Source organism: Scleropages formosus, chromosome 5, assembly GCF_900964775.1.
Source record: "Scleropages formosus chromosome 5, fSclFor1.1, whole genome shotgun sequence".
Classification (NCBI taxonomy): Eukaryota; Metazoa; Chordata; class Actinopteri; order Osteoglossiformes; family Osteoglossidae; genus Scleropages; species Scleropages formosus.
Genome location: NC_041810.1, coordinates 4,874,251 through 4,896,835, shown reverse-complemented (window position 1 = coordinate 4,896,835; position 22,585 = coordinate 4,874,251). Strand labels below are relative to the sequence as shown.

At 45.7% G+C, this 22,585-nt stretch overlaps 1 protein-coding gene across 2 annotated transcripts in view; it reads right to left on the bottom strand.

Annotated features, from left to right (window-relative positions):
- Positions 1 to 404: 404 nt before the first annotated feature.
- Positions 405 to 22,585, bottom strand: part of LOC108930843 (TBC1 domain family member 1-like) — a 37,499-nt gene continuing 15,318 nt past the window's right edge. Inside the window, exons 6-19 of one of the 2 annotated variants that reach the window (XM_018746302.2) lie at positions 21,975 to 22,066; positions 19,972 to 20,088; positions 18,498 to 18,617; positions 17,904 to 18,026; positions 17,410 to 17,639; positions 15,763 to 15,881; positions 10,523 to 10,684; positions 6,634 to 6,795; positions 6,152 to 6,316; positions 4,800 to 5,044; positions 4,407 to 4,566; positions 3,729 to 3,898; positions 1,498 to 1,680; positions 405 to 1,055 (exon numbers count right to left, since the gene is read on the bottom strand). In XM_018746302.2, the coding sequence (XP_018601818.2) occupies positions 882 to 1,055; positions 1,498 to 1,680; positions 3,729 to 3,898; positions 4,407 to 4,566; positions 4,800 to 5,044; positions 6,152 to 6,316; positions 6,634 to 6,795; positions 10,523 to 10,684; positions 15,763 to 15,881; positions 17,410 to 17,639; positions 17,904 to 18,026; positions 18,498 to 18,617; positions 19,972 to 20,088; positions 21,975 to 22,066 (2,222 nt within the window). In that variant the 3' untranslated portion in view covers positions 405 to 881. Of the gene's footprint in view, positions 1,056 to 1,497; positions 1,681 to 3,728; positions 3,899 to 4,406; positions 4,567 to 4,799; positions 5,045 to 6,151; positions 6,317 to 6,633; positions 6,796 to 10,522; positions 10,685 to 15,762; positions 15,882 to 17,409; positions 17,640 to 17,903; positions 18,027 to 18,497; positions 18,618 to 19,894; positions 20,089 to 21,974; positions 22,067 to 22,585 lie in introns of those variants that run through there. The other variant, XM_018746303.2, reaches the window with a different exon arrangement.

Sequence of the window (22,585 nt, the reverse complement as noted above, 5' to 3'; positions counted from 1 at the left end):
CGTCTGCATCTAGGTGTCTCTTCCTGCTAATGTAACGAACACATTGTATTTTCTATGAGATGTTCATCACTTTGGAGAAAAGCGTCTGATAAATGAATACATGTAACTGCAAATGTAATGCATTCATACTTTGAATCACACTCCGGGCAAAAGCAGACATTCTGTTCATATTTGTGTTCAAAAGAGGAACACACTGGACCCTGAGCTGAAAGCAAAAGCAAACTTATTATAACTGATTTAATTAGAATATTTCCGGAGATGGGCCACAGCCAAAAAAGAGAAATGAATTAGAAAATATGGATAGCGTCAGCTAACAGAAAAACAAAGGAGGAAAAAATGAGCAACAGACATAATAAATATATTATTAAGTATATTGGACCAAATGAGAAAAAAGCTTTGCATTATTTTTTTGTCAACATTTTTATAAGTGGGAAAAAAAGAGAAATGACTGAGTAATTTACAAACGTTTAAGGCATTAATGGCACAATTCAGCAATTAATTTCTTTTCTGTAATTAAGTGCAGTGGAATTTATTTCAAGCCTTGCACTTTTTCTTAAAAAAACAATGTCTGTACAGTTTCAGTAATGTGTGACACAGGAAAATCCAAAAAAAAAAAGTCTTTGCATTGTTATCACATCTTCTTGCCGCTTTGAGCAGACGCCTTTACCAGCCTCCTTCTCCATAGACCAGTACATAACAGGGGAAAAGGGTCTCCAGACCTTTCCCTTCCAGTCCAGCATCAATGACCGCCAACGTGTTCATTAACCACTTCGCCTGGAGTCGCTGGGGTCATGATCAGCACTGATCAATTTACATGCTCCTCTCGAGTGCTGTGGTGTAGAGGTTGGAGTTGGGGTTTGGTTCCAACGGCCAGGAGTCCTTTAGCAAGGGAGGGTTGGAAGGGGATGCTGGGGTGCAGCCTGCAGTGCAGCCACAGTTTCCAGCAGTGTTGCCCGTTCCCTCTGGAGGGCCTCCACCTCCTGACGCAGGCGTCCCTCGCGGCCCAGGAGCTCGACCACATTTGCCTGCAGCGCATCCATCTTACCATGAGCCACCTGTGGGACATGGTAGGGGGGAGGTGCGGGGTTGGGCTCACCAATTCACAGACATGCAGGGCAAAGTTTTGTTCTTCTCCTCCTTTACTCGAGAGATTTTAACGATGCTCTTGATACATATAAATTCGTTTAGCTGGCGGATTTCTCCAAAAAAGACTTAGTGTTAATCTACCTGTTTTATTCTGATTTTTTCACAGGAGCAATTAAGGGTAAGTACCTTAGTCAAGGACACTACAGCAGAAGGTGGGATTCAAACCCATGTAGGCTCTAACTGCTACAATAATAGAAATAACTTTAGCAGAGTGCTGTGATTTACCAGATCAACAGTCACATGCAAAAGCAACTACGATAAGTAAACGAAATGACGCATCTGGTGAACAGCAAACTGACGGTTTCCAGAGAGAAAGGTGTCGGTCAGGTGATGCGAAGGGAGTTGAGATACCTGCAGCTCCTCCAATAGGTCCAGGTTCTGCTGTCGAAGACAGCGGTTGGCCTTCTCCAGCTGTGCCATCCTCTGCTGCTGGCTCAGGGAAGTGGAAGCGGGAGTGTCCAAAAGCTGATCCTGTAGAACGTGGTACTCCACCTCGTAGGCCTGCAACTGCTTGGACAGGTCCATCTCCAACACCTGAGGTACCCAGCAGGAGAAGACATGGTCAGGCCAGATTGAGACACGCTTCAAGCACAAGTTACCTGGAATGTCTTATAAAAAATTAAGCGCTATTCCGCCACACCGAAGCATCTCCAAGACTGCTTAGCGTACAAGATCCACCAGGATTACAGCTGAAATTAGAAGTTCCAGATCAACACAATCCAGGAAAAAGCCAGAAGGCAAGAAGGAGAGGAAACAAAAAAATCATAAGCTTGGCACAAAAATATCTGGGCTTCCAAGGCCGACTAGTCATCAGACTTTCTTCGATTCAGTTTGGCCCCATGACAGGACAAGTCATTAAATACAATTTATTCGTTTAACTTATGCAACACATGTTTACAGAATGACTTATGGAAGGGAACAATGGTGTCCTTGGCAACAAGTCAACAACAAATGAAAACATGTTGGCTTCTATCGGTCTGGATGGTTTATGAGTGAACGAGTGCTCTTGCTTGGGCTGGATATCATACGCGTGGGTCCCATTGCTTTACCGAGAATTACCGTGGTTTTTTTCAAGTGGGGTTACACACGTACAACAAGGAACAGCTGGTAGCGTAGAGGTTACAGCTACTGCCTTTGGACACAAAGGTTGCAGGTTTGAGCTTCACCTGTGGCTGTAGTACCCTTGAGTAAGGTACTTACCCTAAAATTGCTCCAGTGAATTACCCTGCTGGGGTAAATAATTGTAACCTTAACACTGTAAGCGGCTTTGGAGAGGAGCATCAGCTGAATGTGTACATGGCTTTGGTTTAAGATATAGCTGTGAGTTCAGCCATGTCTCTGGGCTGTTCCCTAATAGTGAGCATTTATGGTATATTTGTGGGTGATCCTTGAGGTAAAGCTGCAAGTGGCAGGTGCAGAAACAGAAGTGGGTTCAGTTGAGTTGGGGAGTTGCTTTGAGGGACTGTGGTCTTTGCTTCAGAATACAACATGCATGACTGTATGCTGAACTGAAAGCTGAAAACAGGTTATTGACAGCTGTGGAGGTGTGAAACTAGAGCCATTCGATGAAGGTATAATTCAGAGACATAACGAAGAAAGCTGCACCCTAACACTAAAAGCCAGCATTTTTTTGCAGCTAAATTCTGGAAACTCCTCACGCTTCTACCGCCAAGAAACGTGTCCAAATCACATCTTGATGTGTTGTACAAGTTGTCCGAGGTATAAGATATTTCTTGTGGTCTGAGAACATGAAAATGGTATCTATGGAATTTATGGTCCCTAAACCCAGGAACTCTGGTTAAGGATATGAAGTGAAAATGAATGCGCTGATATAGACAATGAAAATAAAAGCGGTTATGAGCGGGATTATTAGGTACAGCAGAAGCAGCTAAGATGACTAAACATGGGGATATTTGATTCCCAGGCAGCTTGATAAACTTGTTATATTGTTCTCTTTTTAAACTATTGTTCTCCGGCCATAGTCTCTATTCAAAATCTCAGCACACTTCTCACATTCAGGGAAGAAAATGTACTACTTCCTCCAACAAATCATTCCAAGTAACTGGCTCTCCTAGCCTGTTTTACAGGCAAAAGTAGGAGTGCAGAATGTCAAATGAAATATGTTGGACGAACCCTTTTCCCGAAGCTGTTTCGTAGTTTCGACAATTAGATTTTGCTTCGTTTTATTACATATGCGCAAAAATACAGCTACAAATCAACAGCACGTGTTAAATTCTACAATCTTAACGTTTGCTCAGAAACTAAGATTTGCTTTTTTCTATTTTCATCGGCCGTGTCGCTCGGCTGCATGACTCTACGCATGTTTACTTTTTACATGATGCTCAGCATCTATTGCCGTTGCTGTGCAGTTGCTATAACACAAGTTAATCTGCCCTCACATTCTTCTCTGCCAGAGACATGAGGTTCTGTCAAGCTGGTGATTGTAACACTACCTGCTGGGTGTGTGTGTGCGTGTATTTGTATGCCATGTGTGTCCAATAAACCGCCATCCCATCTTGGGTGTCTCCACATTACTATCCCTTCTACACAGGTTGCCCATAGTGCAAGTCTTGAGATGTTACCTGGTTGATGGTCTTCTCCATCTGCACTAGGCCCAGCTTTGGCAGTGTGGTTTTTATGAAGTCCACGATGGCCTCCAAGTTGTTATACTGCATGATAAGGGGCTTGTGGCTTCCTAGCAGACTGAGGGCCACCTTGAAGATGGCCTCAGACCCCTGGAGGAACAGCATGTCTAGGAATACAGGAAATTTCCATGAGGATCTATCTCCACGACTTAAAACCCAAATGATATCCTATCTTTTAAAAGCATGATAATGTGAGACAGCACTTTGGCTAAATGTTCAGCTGGACCACAGCTCCCATAATCAAACATAAATGTCATTTCTGACCTTCATGCATCTCTGCCTATGATGCTGCCCAACTGGAAATTCACTACAGGATAAAAATGACAAGAGGAATCGTGATCCATAGAATGGGCATACCATTTGCAAAGAACTTCTGGTGAACTAAAAACCGGGTTTGTTAAATCTGGTCAGACAGCCTTTCTTTTTATTTTGATTGCTAAAGTATGCGGAAAGCTTGTTAGGACCCTTAGGATGAAAACAAAGAGTAATCAGCACACACATTGTAAACCGACGGGACCAAAGGCTTACTAGTCCTGCCAGTATTTGTTCCTTGGAAAAGGAAACCTGTGATTCCAGATGCCTAAATCAAGTGCAGAGAACATTCAGCTTGCTTACCAAAGACACGTGCAACAAAGCCCATGGGGAAGTGGGAGGCGAAGGCCGTGAGGAACCAGGGCGTGGCGTACAGGCTTGGTCCAATCTCATGCTTCTCCAGGTGGGAGTAGAGCTCTCGGTGGTAGTCGTGGAGCAGCCGGGATAGTTGGTACATCTGAATCTGAGGGCCAAGGAGACATTAATAATTATTGTTTGACTTTTTCTCTAAAGATACGGAGCCCAGAAAAGTCTGTGTCCTTCAAAAGCCCTTTTTGGATTATGCTAAATGAATATCAGAAATTCTGAGAGTATAAAGTCAAGGGCTGATTTTATGATTTGTATAAAGTCACTCTTGTGAACAATGTGACCACAGCACCTCTGAAAAGGCTGGATGCCCTGACAGAAGAAGCCCACCTGCAGGATAATCATGTCGGGCCGGTATTGTTTGCGGAGGCCCATGTCGTACATGAGGAAGGCCAACATGTCAAAGGCCTCTTCTTCATCCATGTGCAGCAAAAGCACTCCTGCTACGAAGCTCAGTCCCTGGCAGTAGCCCACCTCGGGATCGAGGACAGAGTAGGCCTTCAGTAGATTGTACAGTGACAGCTGGCCGGTGCCCAGTTTGGCCGAGAAGTAAGGATGTGTCGGGAAAGTGCGACCTTGAAAGAAATAGGAAATGGGATATTTGATGGATGAAGCCAATCAACCAACGTCAACAACCTCTTCTCCTGAGTGGGGTCATAGCAAGCCAGAGCCTACCCCGGAAACAGAGTGCACAAGGTTAAACGGAGAGGGGAAACACCCTGGATAGGACACCAGTCCATCACAAGGCACTCCAAGCAGGACTTGAACCCCAGACCTCCCACCCAATTAGCACCAGCCAATCCTGCTGCACCACCACAGATAAATCTTTTAACAGTATGTTTCCTTTTAGTGGACCCATTTCTCCATAGTGACTTACGATGTTAAGCTACATACAAAGATGTACCTGTCTATACAGCTGGGTAAGTTTTACTAGAGCAATTTTTGGGTAAGTACTTTGCTCATAGGGGGTGCGGTGGTGCAGTGGTGCAGTGGGTTGGACCGCAGTCCTGCTCTCCAGTAGGTCTGGGGTTCGAATCCCGCTTGGGGTGCCTTGTGGCGGACTGGCGTCCCGTCCTGGGTGTGTCCCCTTCCCCCTTTGGCCTTACGCCCTGTGTTACTGGGTAGGCTCCGGTTCCCCGTGACCCCCTCTGGGACAAGCGGTTCTGAAAATGTGTGTGTGTGTGTGTGTACTTTGCTCATGGGTAATGAAGCAGGAGGTGAGACTTGAACCTGGTTCCTTCAACAAGGTGGCAGCACAAACTATTACAGTTTTCCTCCGTTCAGCATTGCATTCACTTCATTTCATTGATTATTGACCATGGTTAAAGGTAAAATAGCCATGTAAGACAAAACCTGTAGTGAACTGATCATAATTCTAGCCCATTTCGTCGGACTTCCATCAACAACTGACAACCCTGACAGTGCTGAATCACAACAAATAGGAGAAGGTGTCTTTGCAAGCTAAGTACATTTCCTGATGTGCTTTCCATATAATAAAACAATGATTGTTCATCCGTGTCAAGTCCCTTTCAAGACATGCTCTTTTCTATGAAATGCAAGAACTGGCACACAGTCACTGCATCTTTAGCTTTACAGTTAACTCTGAACATGTTTGATCTCATGTGGAAGCATTGAATATTTTGCCAGCAGGTTCTGACTTGGTGCTGGTGGGCCCTGCTCACCCAGGTCGATGAGGATGGCATGCTGCTGGGAGGTGAGCTGCCCAAGCAGGTCCTTGTAGGGGGTCTCTCTTTCTCTTGCAGTTGAGCGGCTGGACACCCTGTGCCTCAGGAGGTGCTGCTCTGACAAGAACTTCCAGATCTCCCCTCGGCGTGGCCTGGGGACACCTTTACAAGGGGTAACACACAGCAGACAAGAAGGTCAGGCTGGGTCATCTCCACAGTTGAGTGCAAGGGTGCCAATACTTTTGGCCACAGCTGTGTCTCCTCATAATACAACCAGTTACGTCTGGTTTCAGGATTCAGATTTGCATTTCGCCGCATTTTATGTGGATTTGTTCAGAAAGAAACCATTGTTTTTTAAAGAAGAATTAAAAACTAGGCAAACACCTACGGACACCATTCAACAAGAAGAAACGGCCATGTTCTAAAGATGTGCCTTTTGCAAAAGGCAGTGGGTTCAGTCCACCTCAGCACGCTCTTACCCTGCCACACAGCACTGTGGATCTTCTCCATGTCAAACTGAACTTTGGCCCGTCCCGGTGTCCCCAGCATTTGCTCCCACACAAGCGTGACCTCCTTCAGGCAGGGCGTGATTTCTTCATAGTCTAGCTTCAGGCGTTTGTTCTTGAGGTGGCTCTCCGAGGCTGAAAAAAGTCAACACTCTGCCACTCAGGAGCTACAACAGACCCCACAACCTTAAAAATCCTGCTGCCCTCCCATCCCTATGTGTCTCACCTGTTTTGCATTTTTCAGATCCTTGGCAAATGTTCCCTTCACCATAGCTGCTATAGCACACTGTACCTGGAGCTTGTACACCCTTCAGAGTTTTCCCTTTTTCTGCATAAATATCATCTGAAATGTCATCATATTTTTTATACAAGTCCCAAAACTAGACAACGAGAACCCGATTGAACAAATGAGAAAAAAAATATTATACTTGTTCGTTTGCTTATTGAGGAAAATGGTCCAGTGTTACATATCTATGTGTGGCATGATGTCTCAACCCTTTAGTGGTTCATTCGGGTCACAGCTACACTTTTTCCTTCATTCACCTTCCTCAGCTGGTATCTGGAGGGTGTGTGCAATGCACCCCAACTGATACCTTGTTGGATCTGTCAAGCTGGTGACTGTGGGTTTGAGCATGGAGTTCATGAATTTACTCATCTGGCTGATGCTTTTCTCCAAAGTAACTTTCATCTACCCATTTCGGGTAATTGTACTGGAGCAATTTGGGGTAAATACCTTGCTCAAAGGTATTATAGCTGGAGCTGGAATTAAACTTGTAACCTTTGAGTCCAAAGGCAGTCACTCTACCCAGAAAAATGATCAGCTGTACCCTATGCGTTAAGAAAGTCACTGCAGAAGTATTTTTTTAAGGTGACCATGGACAACCCGGTCCGAAAGCAACTAAAAGTGTGGTTTCCATGTTGAAATTCGAACCGTTTCAAGAAAAACTCCTGACGGGTGAAATGCAACGCCGCAGGGCAGGGTTAATTTCTTTGTGTTTCTCTACAAGGACCACACACTTGACCTGCTACAAAGGAACCCTTGTCCTGATAGTGATAGACCAGTTCTCCATAGCTCGTGGACATCAGCATTCTTAGCGAGAACTTAAAAGAGAAAAATGAAACAAGGAAATGGTATTGAAATATTCTAAAAATGCACATCATCGGTTTTCTGCCTGTAGGTGTGGAGCTGGGTGTGTACCGTCCCTGTGGCTCATTTCTTCCCAACAGTTTAAGGGCCGGGGACTGTTTTGACAACAAGACTAGTGGATGCAAATGAAAACAAGGCACGTGAAAGAGAACCATCATGAACCAATGCTGGCTTCTTAAAGGGAGGTTTAGCATCAGGTCGAAATAACAGCTCCAATGATTATGGGAAGGAAGTATGAAACCGTGGAGGTGGTTTCCGACCCCATGGTGGACCATGCTTCACTCTACCCACCCTGCTGTTGTTTCGGGATCTTTTTTCTACGTAAAGTGGACAGTTTGGTGTGAGGAAGCAAAACTCCTCGACTTCCGCAAGTATCGCATTCATGTTAGTTTGGACTACTGTCATCTCCAATGTCACCAGCATGGAAACTGGATAACTACAGGCAGGGCTTCAAAACCTCCGGTTATTACTTTTAAAAAGCCAATTGGCTTTCAAAATGCTTATCTTTTTCCATTTCTTTCAGAATTTCACTCCATAATGCAAAAAGGAAATATTCAAGTTTGCTCATTCTTCGTTATTCAATTTCCCAATAGTCAGCGTTTCACGTATCCAGTCCACAGATATTAATACCACTTATTGTCATTTGGTCTGGATTTTCATATATCCGGTCCGTGACATTGGGTCTGGGCCACAGCATCCATGACATTTTCTAATTTTAAATTCATTTAAATGTGACATATACCCTTTGATGTCCTTTATCTTGGACAGAACACCAGTCCATTGCAGAGTAACTACACACACACACACACACACACACACACACACACACACACACACATATTCACTCACTAAGGGCAATTTAAAGTGACCCATCCACCTGAGTATGTCTTTGGTAAACCCAAGTGAACATAGGGAGAACATGCAAACTCCACACAGACAGAGCTGGATTGAAACCTATGCTCAAACAGCCCACCGCTACCCACCTCACCATCATGCAGCCCCGACTCCATATAAAACATTTTCTGATTATGGATCATAAGTAAATATTTAACGTACTGCAGTTCAATAATCAATACTGGCCCTTCAAAACACATTCACACATGCATAAATACTGGACAGTGCACTATTCCGCTCAATATATTTCCTCCTTAATGCTTCTGAGCTCCACCCGTGGACAGCCCAGAACCTGAGAAGGAGACTAACAAAGCACATCATCCACCGAAACATTCGGTTAAACCCAAAAGAATCAAAATCTCCCCTTTTGTGTCTGTGTCAGCAAAGTTGTGGTTCTGCAGGCTTGATGGAAAAGCCTGAGCAGAGAGGAGGCATCTCACGCAGCAACACACCCTCCAGCAGCATCCCACATTTCTTGAGCCAACACCCTTGCTGAAGGGTTGAGGTGTTTCTTCCTGGCACCGAAGCACCGCTCTCCGAGGTTCAGCGAGGGTGGGAAAAGGCGCCAACTGGGTCAGAGATGATGAAATACCTCTCACTCAGCAGGTACTGCTGCTGCTCTGACACGTTCTCATAAGATCCCCATGATACCGCGCAGCGATGCTCCCTTTTCTCTGTGTTCCACACTTGGTGTCACAGCTTAAACAGTCTCATTGTTCACCTCTTGGCTCTAAACCAATTCTTCGCCGCTCTCTAATTGTTAGCTGTGGTCTGCCTGCAGTATCCAAGTGCTTAAAATCCGCAAAAAAGATGCTTTGTTTCAGTAGGGATGTGAACGTGTGCCATGAGGAGCGATCGCAGTGGAGAAGAAACAATTTGGTCAGCTGCCGAAAACAAGTGGGCTTCCAATACCTGAACCATATAGGTCTCTTTTAATCTCATTTGCACGAGCTCCAAGGTAACTGGGTAAATTCCCCACTCAGTGGCACCTTCAGCTCTCTGTAACCCTAAGCCTCCTTCCGTCTTTTAGCTTGGCAATTAGAACAATCAGATTCCATCGCTGTTACAACTGGGTAAATGCTCAGTGAATTTTCGCTTTTGGCCTAAATTCCACGGGAGGACTCACATATGGATAAAACAGAGGTGGAAGTGGGGTGGCAGCGGGTCTAGGAATTGCAGGGATGTGGAGGTTAGTGGGCCGTTATATATGTTGCATGTAATTGACTATTTTTGATTAGCTTTGAATTTTTCAAGCAACGTTATTTTCTACAAAGCCAAACGGACATGAAAGTTGTACTGAAAAATGAAAACAGGGTAGGAAAAACGGACTCCTTTGAACTGTGGCGCTAGATGAGACTTTTAAGAATACAGAGCCAGGAAAGCATACAGATGGATGTTGGATCAAATCAGGCGAGAACCGTCATCAGAAGCACAAACGACGACACTAAGGTTATCATACTTCCGGACATATTGGGGGGAAATCAGACTCTCGAAAAGACTGCAATGGGTTGTAAAGTTGGAAAAGGAAAAAGAAGAAGCGGATGAACGAAAGAAAGGCTGATGGTTGCGCTCAGTCACAGTGACCATGGATGCTCTCCTTTCAAAAGTATGGATGCAAGTGGAGGACCGAAGTTTAAAGGGACACTATTTCTGCAATCGCCTCTGAGTCGACAGTCTCAATAGCACTCAACAACAATGTGACTGACAGCTGGGTGTAGCAAGGTTTTTACTCAATACTTCCCTCCCAAAATTTGTATTTTTACAGTCTCCAGTTAAAATAACCCACTCTCCACACTGCCAACCACCACACCCCCCTCTCACCTTGCAGCTTCTGGTTCTCCCTCTCCATTCTCAGCAGGAGGATCTGCTGTAGGATCGCTTTCTTCCAGCGCTCCCTGGCTGCCGGCCATCTCTTGCTCCCTCGACCCTCCACGGCCACCCTGGCCTCCGGCCCCACGCCTTCAGCCAAAGGAGCCCCTCCATCTGAGAAGAGAGGAAAGAGGAACACTGAGCATCTCACTCACTCAACAAAGGGAGAGAACCCAAAAGAGTGCTGGTCTTTACTTCTTCTGCTTTCATCTTTGGAGGCACTGCAAGGGTCCACAATACATGCCATCTTAGTCGTGAAGTCCTGCCATATGGAGAACATACAAAAAAACACCTAACCTGTGCACATGGTGACAGGACCAATTCTCCATTCAATGGTGTCTTCTGCTCGCTCCCATATCGTCCAACCGACCCATAAAAATCCATAAAACTGTGCAGCAGGTTCTGAGCTCTGTTTGGGAATTCTGCCCAGCTTAGTTTGGTGCAACACGATTCTCGTTTTTATAGAAGCTGTCCGTTTCACATCTATACAGACTGCTGAGTCCATGGTCCATCAACAGAGAACATCTTTGAAGGAAAGAAAAATTAACTGCTAAATTAAGATTTTTCAAAGCTGACAAAGTTCTTTCATCATATATCTAAAATCGACACCCTGAGCATTCTGGGAAGGGCGGGGGGGGGGGGGGGGGGACACTCATCTCCCTGGAATGAGTCTTCATGCAAAAGATGATGGTTACATCCCACATTGTGTGCATAGCATACCTTATGTCAACCTATGCATAGAAAAAGATAAATGAATGTCAAAGATAAGTGGAGAAGGGTGTATACTTTCAAAAAATGTAAATACAGTAGTCCCCTCGTGTCTGCGGGGGATGGGTTCCAAGACCCCCAGCAGATGCCTGAAACCGTGGATAGTACACACACACACACACGCACACACGCACACACAGGCTGAGGCCGCTTGACCCAAGCAGGGTCGCAGCAAGCCGGAGCCTAAACCGGCAACACAGGGTGTAAGGCTGGAGGGGGGCGGACAGACCCAGGATGGGACGCCAGTCCATCACGGGGCATCCCAAGTGGGACTCGAATCCCAGCCCTGCCAGAGAGCAGGACTTGGCCAAGCCCATTGCACCCCAGCACCCCCCTTGACGATAGTATATATAGGGTTTGGTACTATGTTTTTTCCTATGCAGAAGAAAGAAAACTAAGAACCAATGCCCAGGTCTTCATAAGTATTGATTTTTTAATTAAGTTTTTTCTTTGAAAAAAAAAAAGGGTTACTTGAACACAAGCACCGCGATCCCACGACAGTTGATCTGATAACCGAGACGGTTACTAAGGGACTAATGGGCGGGTAGCGTATACAGCGTGGATGTCAAGATCAAGTCCCGGGTGGGACGGCACGAGATTTCATCACGCTACTCAGCAGAACGGCGCACAATTTAAAACGTATGAATTGTTTATTTCTGGAATTTTCCATTTAATATTTTCGGACCGCGGTTGACCGCAGCTAACTGAAACCGCAGGAATCGAACCCGCGGATAAGGAGACACCGCTGTACCTTTTTACAGGGTTTGTTAAAAAGATGAAACAACAGCAATGTTCCAGAGACATAAAACACAGTTTTAAAGCAAAAATTAACTCAGCAGGTCTTCGCTCTGAATCCTACGCTTCCGCACATGTACATTTTCTTTCGATGTGAGCTTTTAGGGGGCCGCAGTGGGTTGGACCGGGTCCTGCTCTCCAGTGGGTCTGGGGTTCGAGTCCCGCTTGGGGTGCTTTGCAACGGACTGGCATCCCGTCCTGGGTGTGTCCCTTCCCCCTCCGGCCTTACGCCCTGTGTTGCCGGGTAGGCGTATGGGACAAGCGGTTCTGAAAACGTGTGTGTGTGAGCTTTTATGTGCTTGACAAGAACAGCCGTTCCACGAATTGCAAAAATTTTGCTGTCTCATTGCTGAGATTGTCAGCGGAGAGCTGGAAGAACCTGCTGTTTGGATTGTAGACTACATGCTTAGGACTGAGGACTGCAGCTGCAGGAAGGGACCACCTAATGCTAAATTCTTCCCAGGAGAGCATAGCGGTTCGATCCCCACCTTCAGCTGTAGTACCCTTGAGCGATGTACTTGCCATAAATTACTCTAGTAAAATTACCCAGCTGTATAAACGTGGAAATAATGATAACCTTAACATCGTAAGTTGCTTTAGAGAAAAGCGTCAGCTAAATGAATGAAGGTGAACCCCCATCTCAAATGGAACTGGAGAACATTAAAGCCAACAGGGGCCAAGAATTTCTATGAGATCTTTATATAGGGAAGGTGGTTGCATTTTAATTAAGATTGTCGTTTGCAACGAGAAGGTCCCCTACTTTGAATCCCACTTCCTGCTGTAGTACCTTCGATTAAGGTAAGCAAAATTTTATCAACATTTATTTATTTGGCAGATGCTTTTCTCCAAAGCAGCTTCCAATGAACTCTACGTAGTGTTACTAGCCCACACACCTTATTCACCATGGTGGCTTACACTGCTAAATACACACACTACTTACACTGGGTCACTCATCCATACATCAGTGGAACACACACTCTCTCTGTCACTCACACACTACGGAGGAACCTGAACAGCATGTCTTTGGACTGTGGGAGGAAACCAGAGCAGACACAGGGAGAACATGCAAGCTCTATACAGACTGAGCACCACCCAGGCGCTGTGAGACAGCAGTGCTACTCGCCGCTCAATGAAAATGCAAGTTTCTTCTCCCACTCAAACACAAAGTTTGCCCGAAAAGACACAAAACCCTTACACACAAGCCTCCCAGTGTGCAAAGGCAAGGGTTCACACACACACCAGCAGGCAGACAGACTCCAGAAAGTGTGTTACATTTCCTTAGCTAGAAATATATCGGTCATTTCATCGAGCAGCAGATGAGATAACTATCTGAAGAGTTTTTCTCACCAGACAAGTCTTTATCATGTTTGAAGATTCGTACTTATGTTTTACGATGTGTGTAGGTCTGTTGAGTAAGGGTGGTTGACTCCACAAGCCCAGACAAATCATGTGCACGGCAGTTCAGTGTTTGTAATTAGGAAAATTAGACTATGGCTTAGAAATTCATCGACTAATTAGAGGTGATATAATTATGGTAAAACTGTGCTGTATTAAATTAACTTAGCTGAAACCTTTGTGAAAGAAGAGAGTGTTAGATAATCAGCTTTACAATGAATTATCCATTTATAGAGCAAGGTGTTATCGAAGTCTGGGTGGCACAGGAGTAGTGCTGGTGTCTCACAGCACCTGGCTGGTGTGACAAGACATGGGTTTGATCCCTGCTCAGTCTGTGTGAAGTTTCCATGTTCTCGCTGTGTCTGTGTGGGTTTCCTCTGGGTGCTCTGGTTTCCTCCCACACTCCAAAGACATGCTGTTCAGATTCACCCGTAGTGTGTGTGTGTGTGTGTGTGTGTGTGTGTGTGTGTGTGTGTTCCACTATGTATGGATGAGTGACCCAGTGTAAGTAGTGTATCTAGCAGTGTAAGTCACCACAGTGAATAAGGTGTGTGGCCTAGTAACGCTACATAGTATCCATTATAAGTTGCTTTGGACAAAAGCATCTGCTAAGCGAATAAATGAAAATGCATTCAAAAGGGAACCTTGACTAGAATAAAATGGAAATGCTGTGGAATTATTGCTCTCTGATGGGTGTGGGGTTCGAGTCCTGCTTGGGGTGTCTTGCGATGGACCGATGTCCCGTCCTGAGTGTGTCCTCTCCCCCCTCCAGCCCAGTCTCTGGTTCACCGCGACCCTGCTTGGGACAAGTGGCTTCAGCCAATGTGTGTGTGTGTGAGATGAACAGAGCTGCAGTGTCGTGTGGGGATAAGGTCTGTGTAACTATATATGACTAAGTACACAGTTTATAGGTCAGCGGACTCTTCACTGTAACTCTCAATTTTTTCTCTCTCTGAAAAATAGATCCTCTCCAGTAGTAGCGTCACTAGCCTAGGTGGTTGCGGGTTGGGGGTACGGACCGCATCAGAGGGGGTGACACTCAAATGACTGCCTATTAAATTTCTGTGCAGTGTTTCAGCAGAAATGCGGTATTTTTTCTTATAAAAATATCCCTTTCAGTTTGAAATAAGAACACAAACATTTTTCGTAATAAAGCCCAGTTTACGTGTATCAATATACCTACAAGTGTAAAACTCTGTGCTCATTTACTTTTCTTGAACCTTCCAATGCGCTCCGCTCACAGCTCTCATTGTTACCCAATTACAATTACAATTACAATTACAGTGATACTTTGAATCGCGTGGTTTTGTCTCCGTGGGGGTGCGGTGGTGCAGTGGGTTGGACCATAGTCCTGCTCTCCAGTGGGTCTGGGGTTCGAGTTCTGCTTGGGGTGCCTTGTGATGGACTGGCATCCTGTCCTGGGTGTGTCCCCTCCCCCTCTGGCCTTACGCCCTGTGTTACTGGGTTGGCTCTGGTTCTGTGTGACCCTGTATGGGATGAGTGGTTCTGAAAATGTGTGTGTGTGTGTGTGTGTGTGTGTGTGTGTGTGTGGTTTTGTCTCCACGTGCTACAAATGTGCTTTTGTTTTCATCGCCGCCACTGCTTTCATAGTCGCTAATTCCTTTATCACATTTTCTGGTGTTTTAGCTACAGTACTGTGGTCATCAGTATTTATGAACCGATATCAATTATGTTAAAATAATAATTAAATAGTAAATTAAAATAATAAAATAATAATTTTGATGCGGTTCTTAAACGTTTCCACTTCGAATTCTATTGTTTTCTTACCAAATTTTCACTTTAACCGCATGAGTGTAAATACATTTAAGCTGTGGGTATGATATTGCAATTTAAAGGTGTAATTTTAATTTTGCTACTTGTTTATGTCACTACTATTGCCGTTACATTCAGCGATATAGGGGGATCATGAGTAACAGTAGTAGAAAACACATTACTAAGGATTCTGTATGGTCTGGTATGGAGGAGCTCCATGGGGGGTTGTGACACCATGAGTTACCGCACCGGGTGACACAACCCTAGCGACACCACTGCTCTCCAGGCCTCGCTTCACTACCTACCTGATGTGCCTGGGAAGTGGCCACTCCTACACTTTTCTAGAACAGCCTGAAACAGTGAGGGCAGGTTCAGCTGCCCTGCCTCTGGCACCATCACCAGCCCATATCGTCCACCCAGTACTCGCTGCATCTATCACCTGACGGAAATTTGACACTTACTGGTAAATCCGGAAGGCGTGTCACAAGGTTTCTGGGAAGCGGCCACTCGGAGGAAGATCTGCTGTCTCCAAGGCAGCCCGTGACTCCGCGGGAGGCCGTCATCTACAGGCGCTGCAACACTGGAGAGAGCTACCATGTCACCGACGGCAAAGGCAGACTTCCTCAACACCTTCGTTTTACATTTATTCTTTTAGCTACCCCTTATCTCCACAGCAGCTTACGATGTTAAGGTACTTACGATTATTTCCCCACTTATACAGCCAGGTAGTTTTTCACTGGAGCAATTTAGGATGAGTACCTTGCTCAAGGGTACAACAGCTAGAGGTGGGATTCAAACCTATGACCTTTCACTTTAATCACTACACGACCAGCTCTCTCCACTGAAAGACACCCCATTTTATGTCTCAGAATCATCCTTCTTCTCTGTTACATGTTTTTTCCACTTTTTATAAGATTCATTATCTTAAATTTGTATATGACTTATACTTTTTACTCATGTATATTTCAGAATGTGAGATTGATCCACCACTAGAGGGCAATAGCAACTTCTCTCTCTGCATCTGCGCCTTGCAGCAGAGCTTCCACACTGTAAAATGAGGTACAGTTGATCCTGACTTACAAACTTATATTTACTTAGCAGACACTTTTCTCCAAACTGACTTCCAATGAACTCTATGTAGTGTTACCAGCCCAAACACCTTATTCACCGTGGTGACTTACACTGCTAGATGCACTACTTACACTGGGTCACTCATCCATACATCAGTGGAACACACACACACACTTTATCTGTCACTCACACACTATGGTGGAACCTGAGCAGGTATCTTTGAAGTGTGGGAGGAAACAAGAGCAAGCACAGAAAACCCACACAGACTCCACGTAGACTGAGCAGGGATCAAACCCAAGCCCTCTCGCACCACCCAGGCGCTGTGAGACAGCAGTGCCACTTACTACGCCACTGTACTCTACAGTTTTACAGGAAAAGGTCTTAAGTGTGACAGGGAGCGGAAAAGGGCTGCTCATCAATTCTGTACGCAGCCACTTGTGTAATGCGCGCCCCGTGTTGGGCTAAGTGACTGTACTTCGACAGCTGCATGTTTACGTGTATAACTTTCCATGCGTTGGGGAAAAACGAGAAAAAGAGAACACTTTGGAGAGAAGCGTTGGATCAATTAATCGTTGTTAACGTCAACAAGCCAGACAGCTCTGCAGGGGTGAGCCGGGATGCCTCGCGCACACGCCTGAGCACTTGGAGTCTCCTGGCACGAGTGTTGACGACACACTTGCAAAGAAGGAAGCCCAGTAAAAAAGCATGGTAAGAGTCAAGCCAGGGTGTTAGCGCTCACCTTCCTTTACCCCACACGTCACAAAAAAATCAGTAATACCAATACAAACATTTATGAGAAAGCGTGTAAGTCAAGGACCAAGAGTACCTGTTCCACATGTTCTCATGTTGCACAAATCCTCAGCAGAGAATGTGCGTCACCTCATCTAAATGCACTCCATCAATGTTCCAATTTAAAATAATGCATTTAAATTTTTCTTTGATGAGATTAAAGCAGGAGGGTTATCAATGACAGTGATATAAAAGCCCTTTCTATGGCAGTGGACCAGTGGTGGTACTTGGGTCCAGCCAGGTCGTACCAGGTGTGGTATGGGCTGTCTGTGCTCAATGAGTTGTGCCTCAGAATCCTGGGCTTGATGGTAGCAGTGGGCTGCTGGGGAGCACCGGCGGGTCCAGGAACGCGGCCCGGGAGCGGGTGGCTGTAGGTGCTCGCCCGAGGCCGGAACCACTCTCCCATCGAGGATGCCAGCAGGTCCGTGGGGCTCGGAGGGGAGGGCGAAGCGCAGAGGGACACCTCGGACGAGAACTCCTAGGAAAGACGAACTCTAAGGTTTCAAAAAGGGTCCAGCTGAAGAAGTTTGGGCATGTAGGTGATGTCGATGAGACAAGTTTTACCCATATCCACGCCAGGAAAAGCAGTGTCATCAGTTCTGCTCTGATTATAGAAATATGCACCAAGCCAGCCCACAGAGTCAATTTGGAAGTGGGTGGGATTTGCCAAAGAGGGGCCAGTGGAGGGTTTGGGGGCAGGTGGAGGATCTGCTGAACCTACTGTCTTCATCAAGGGTCAGACCTGGGTGGAAGTGGAGACGCTGGTGGAGCTGGAGGAGCTGGGGCGCCTGGGGGGGGTGAGGCTGCCGCTCTCCGCTTCTCCTTCTCCGTTACTTCCAGCTTTGGCCCAGGGCGTCGGGCTCCCCTGCAGCGGCAGCAAGAGCGCCGAGCAAACCGTGGTGCAAATAGCGTTATATAGGGCTGGACTCGAAAAGCGAATGTGAACCAAACACAGAGACACGCACACTACGAGTTTGATACACATGCTGGAAATGTCAACGTGCTGAGCGGTGGCTCTGAATAGTTAAGGTTCCGTCGGGGCGGCCGTTGGCTTAGAGGTTAAGAACGCGGAGCTAAACATCAGAGGTTGGTGTGTATAAAAAATACTGCAGTATAAATAAATCTGATGACTTCTTGTCTTGCTTTGTTACCTGAATTCATTGACGCCGTACATGGACACATACACGTAGAAGGTCTTGATGCTCCGCTTTGTTCTTTTTTACCCCTTTGTACACCTGTTTGCCCTTTTTTAGACCTGTACAACAGTTTGTGCCGCACTTGAGGTTTAAGGAAAGGTCTGCACAACACCTGCCTGCCTACCTACCTACCTACCTACCTTCCAGATGACCTCCGGCGACCCGCTGAGGTCCCGCTCGGCGCCAGGCTTCCGCTGCTCCACCCGCGACTCATAGCCTGTCCCCTGGGCCTCGCATGGACCCCCCACATCAAATGTGACCTGTGATGATCACAGCCTCAGTGCTGAAACACAGCTGTACCACGTGAAATGACATTTTGACACTTCAGTACGCACTATGGAAAGAGTATACATGCAGCCAAAATGTACTCATGTTTGATCCTGAACAAAGATTCCCGCACATTTTCCACTATTAAATAAATATTAACGTCTGTTTAGTTGCTATTAATGATTGGTATGAATGTTACTTTCTCTAGAGGAGAACCGACCCCCCCCCATTGCCTGTTGAAAACGTGTTTGTTTATTATTAATTTATTAGCTGACACTTTTGCCCAAGAACAGCAGGTGGTGTGGTGGTCACAGCCACTCCTCTAGATGCATAGGACCTGGGTTCAAATCTACTGTTGGGGGTGGCACAGCGAGTATCACTGCTGTCTTCCAGTGCCTGGGTGGTGTGAGAGCACATGGGTTTGATCCCTGCTCAGCCTGTGTGGAGTTTGCATGTTCTCCCATTGTCTGTGTGGGTTTCCTCTGGGTGCTCTGGTTTCCTCCCACAGTCCAAAGACATGCTATTCAGGTTCCCCCATTGTGTGTGTGTGTGTGTGTGTGTGTGTGTGTGTTGTATGGATGAGTGACTCAGTGTAAGTAGTGTATCTAGCAGTGTAAGTCACCATGGTGAATAAGGTGTGGGCTGATAACACTACATGGAGTTCATTTGGAGTTGCTTCAGAGAAAACCATCTGCTAACAGAATAAATATAATAATAAATATAAATGTGTAGTGAACTTTAATCAAGGTGTTTTCCCTAGACTACTAGCTATAGCTGGTAGGGTAGCAGATAGAGCTGCTGCCTTTTGAATGTAAAGGTCATGGGTTCAAATCCCTTTTCAATTGTAGCACCTTTGAGCAAAGGGGCTTATCCTAAATTGTTTATGTAAAAATTACCCAAATGTTTAAATGGTAAGTAACTGTATGATAGCTGAACAGTGTAAGTTTCTTTGCAGAAAGGCATCAGCTAAGTGTATAAATGTAATATAACTTACCCTATTAGGTTTGCATACACATTTTATATCTTAAGGTAATTAATTGACCCTTTATGAGGCTGGCTAAGTTTTACTATATTAATTCAAAGTTTCACACTCTAGGGACCCACAGTAGGAGCAGGATTCAAACCTACGACCCAATGACTGCAAGATGACAGTAAGAGCCACTGCGCCACCTGCTGGCCCTACTTAGTCACACTGATTTTGGGTATGTGTCAATGTCAGAACTCGAGGGTTTCTACTCTGCTAGGTAAACCTTTCATGCAGGCTGCTCACCGGTCTCCACACCATGAACATGTACCGTTGAGTGTGTCGTTCGCCAACGTCGAGATCCTGGTCTCTCTGTGTACTACCTGACTGAAAACGCTGTCCCGGCCGAACGTGTGGTCATTCTGTCCTTCCTGGTATAGCTGGCGTAGTACAGTCACGACAGCATCATTCTCCTCCTGATCTGTCTTGGGGTTTGTCCTCTGTTCACGCACGATCACACACACACACACACACACACACACATACACACACACACACACACACACACACACACACACACGTTCGTGCACAAACACGCAGAGATTCAGAAAATGAGATACATTCATACTGATGTGCAGTGATTACTGTTGATATGCAATGTGTCACTGCGCTGTTTGGCAGGTGATCATCAGAGATGAGCTTCCTGAAGGGGGCGCTACTTCTCTTAACCGTGTTTCGCTGAGCCCCAAGGAGGCACTCTGGCCCATTTGTGTGGTTCTCAACCCTGATTGTCAAGGCACATTAAATCAGAAAGTTGTCAATAAAGACGTATAAACAGAATTGGAGTAAGAAAACAGTCAGTGGTGCACTGGTCCATTTCATTTGTTTTGTTTGAATGAGAGTCAATCAAAGTTAAAGGTACACACACTTTGACTGAAACCGCTTGTCCCAAGCAGGGGTCACGGCAAACCAGAGCCTAGCCTGGCAACACAGGGCAGGAGGCTGGAGGGGGAGGGGACACACCCAGGATGGGGCGCCAGTCCGTCACAAGGCACCCCAAGGGGAACTTGAGCCCCAGACCGACCTGAGAGCAGGACCCAGTCAAACCTGCTGCGCCACCGCACCCCCCAAGTTAAAGGTAGTCAAGACTGAAGAAGTTATTCGCTTGCATTAGTCGAGTCCAAATCAAGTTGTCAATAGGCTTAAAAATGATTTGGTTTAATATTCAATTTATTTTTCTCGTACAGTGTCCCAGAGCGCTGAACAAAGGCACAAGACATAGAAACAGATAAGACATTCGACTGTATATTATTATTATATATATGCTAGGACAATAGTTTAATAATCTTGTCTCCTTCTCCTCCACCTCTGCCTGCTTGGTGGCCCCATGCGCAAGAGGTCCAAAAGACTACATATTCTTGGTTCTTGGTCAGCTGTGGTGAAATGATCTCCCTCTCTCACTCAGAGCTGCTGAATCCCTCCCAACTCTTGAGAAACTCTCAAAACGCAGCTCTTCCAGACTCATTTCCCTCTGGATCTTCTATCTGATCCATAAATATGCCTTACATCATCTGTCATAATTACCTTAGTATTATAATTGTAATATTATAGAATTAACATGTCGTACTGCACTGGGGGGGTGCGGTGGCGCAGTGGGTTGGCAGTTTGTTAAATAGAAAACAGCTGCAACAAAGTGCGGCAGACACTACTGGAGAAAGAGATACATATTAAAGTTGTGCCATTACTAATACGACGTGATAATATGAAATGTGCTGCATCCTTTTGGGTTTAAACAAGTGCTTTAATCCCGGTATCCATCTTCTCCCATTGATTGTTTCATTGGAAAATTTCCTTATATCAGCAGATGAATAAATACAATAAACAAACAGAAAAATGAGATACAGTCAGTGTCCAAAAGTGGATTTTCCAACATCCGCCTTTAAACAGTTTAGATCGTGGAGCAAACGTTTGCACTGCTGCTTTGTTAATATCCGCAAAGAGTTAAAAGTGGAATACGCCTCCTTCACATTTAATTTTATTACTTTTATTGCAAAGCGCAGGTGAGAAAAACCCGCATGCTGACGACGCTGGACTCAACTGCACCCACTGTGCTGCACTTCACTTTCCAAGTCGCAAAAAAATCAATATCGGGCGCTTATAATCCTCCGAGAGGTGTAAACAATGAAGGAAAGCAGGTTTTTTTTTTACCATCAGTACTTTGAAATGTAAATGGGGAAGTGGAGCGGAGATCAGCGCTGCTGACGGTCACCCCCACTATGTCGCACTGGGGGTGTGTTGGCGAAGGCGGTAAAGGAGAAGAGAAAGACGCCCGAAGGCCACATTGTCCCTGGATTTCCAGAGAACGGAAGCTGGACGGAGGACCTACCAGCACGCTCTCGAGGACGTACGCCTGCTGCCCGCTCTCCAGGGTGGCCACATGCTTCTGGAGCTCCAGCTTGGCAGCAGTTGAGTGGAGACCTGAGCGCAAACAATCACAGCGGCCAACTCTCATCAACACGAGCGTTCAAGGCGCCCTCGACCATCACAGCGTGTTTGTCCCCAGGTCCCCTCCTCTTTTTTTTCCAACAGAAAGTATCTCTGAGCTTCACACGACATGCCGACGAGGACCGGAAAAGGAATCGTCGGCAGCCGGTTCTTCTGTGCTGAGCTTAACGTGTGAAATATTTTCATTTTATAGGGTGACAATAAGTCATCAGATATAATGTTGCAAATGCATAGATTTACATTCATTTGTGTAACTGATGCTTAGTGTCTGCAAAGTGACTTATTGTGTTAGGCTACTTGCCATTGTATGAACCTTTTATACATCGGGGTTTTTTTGTGCTGGGATTTTACCCTGGGATGGATAGATAGATAGATAGATAAACAGGGTTTATGAATGGATGGAAACCTTACTGGTCCCGAGGGATACTGGACACCCATGCGCAACGCAACTGAATCCACCACGTGCGGATATTTTTACGTCCCATTTTGATC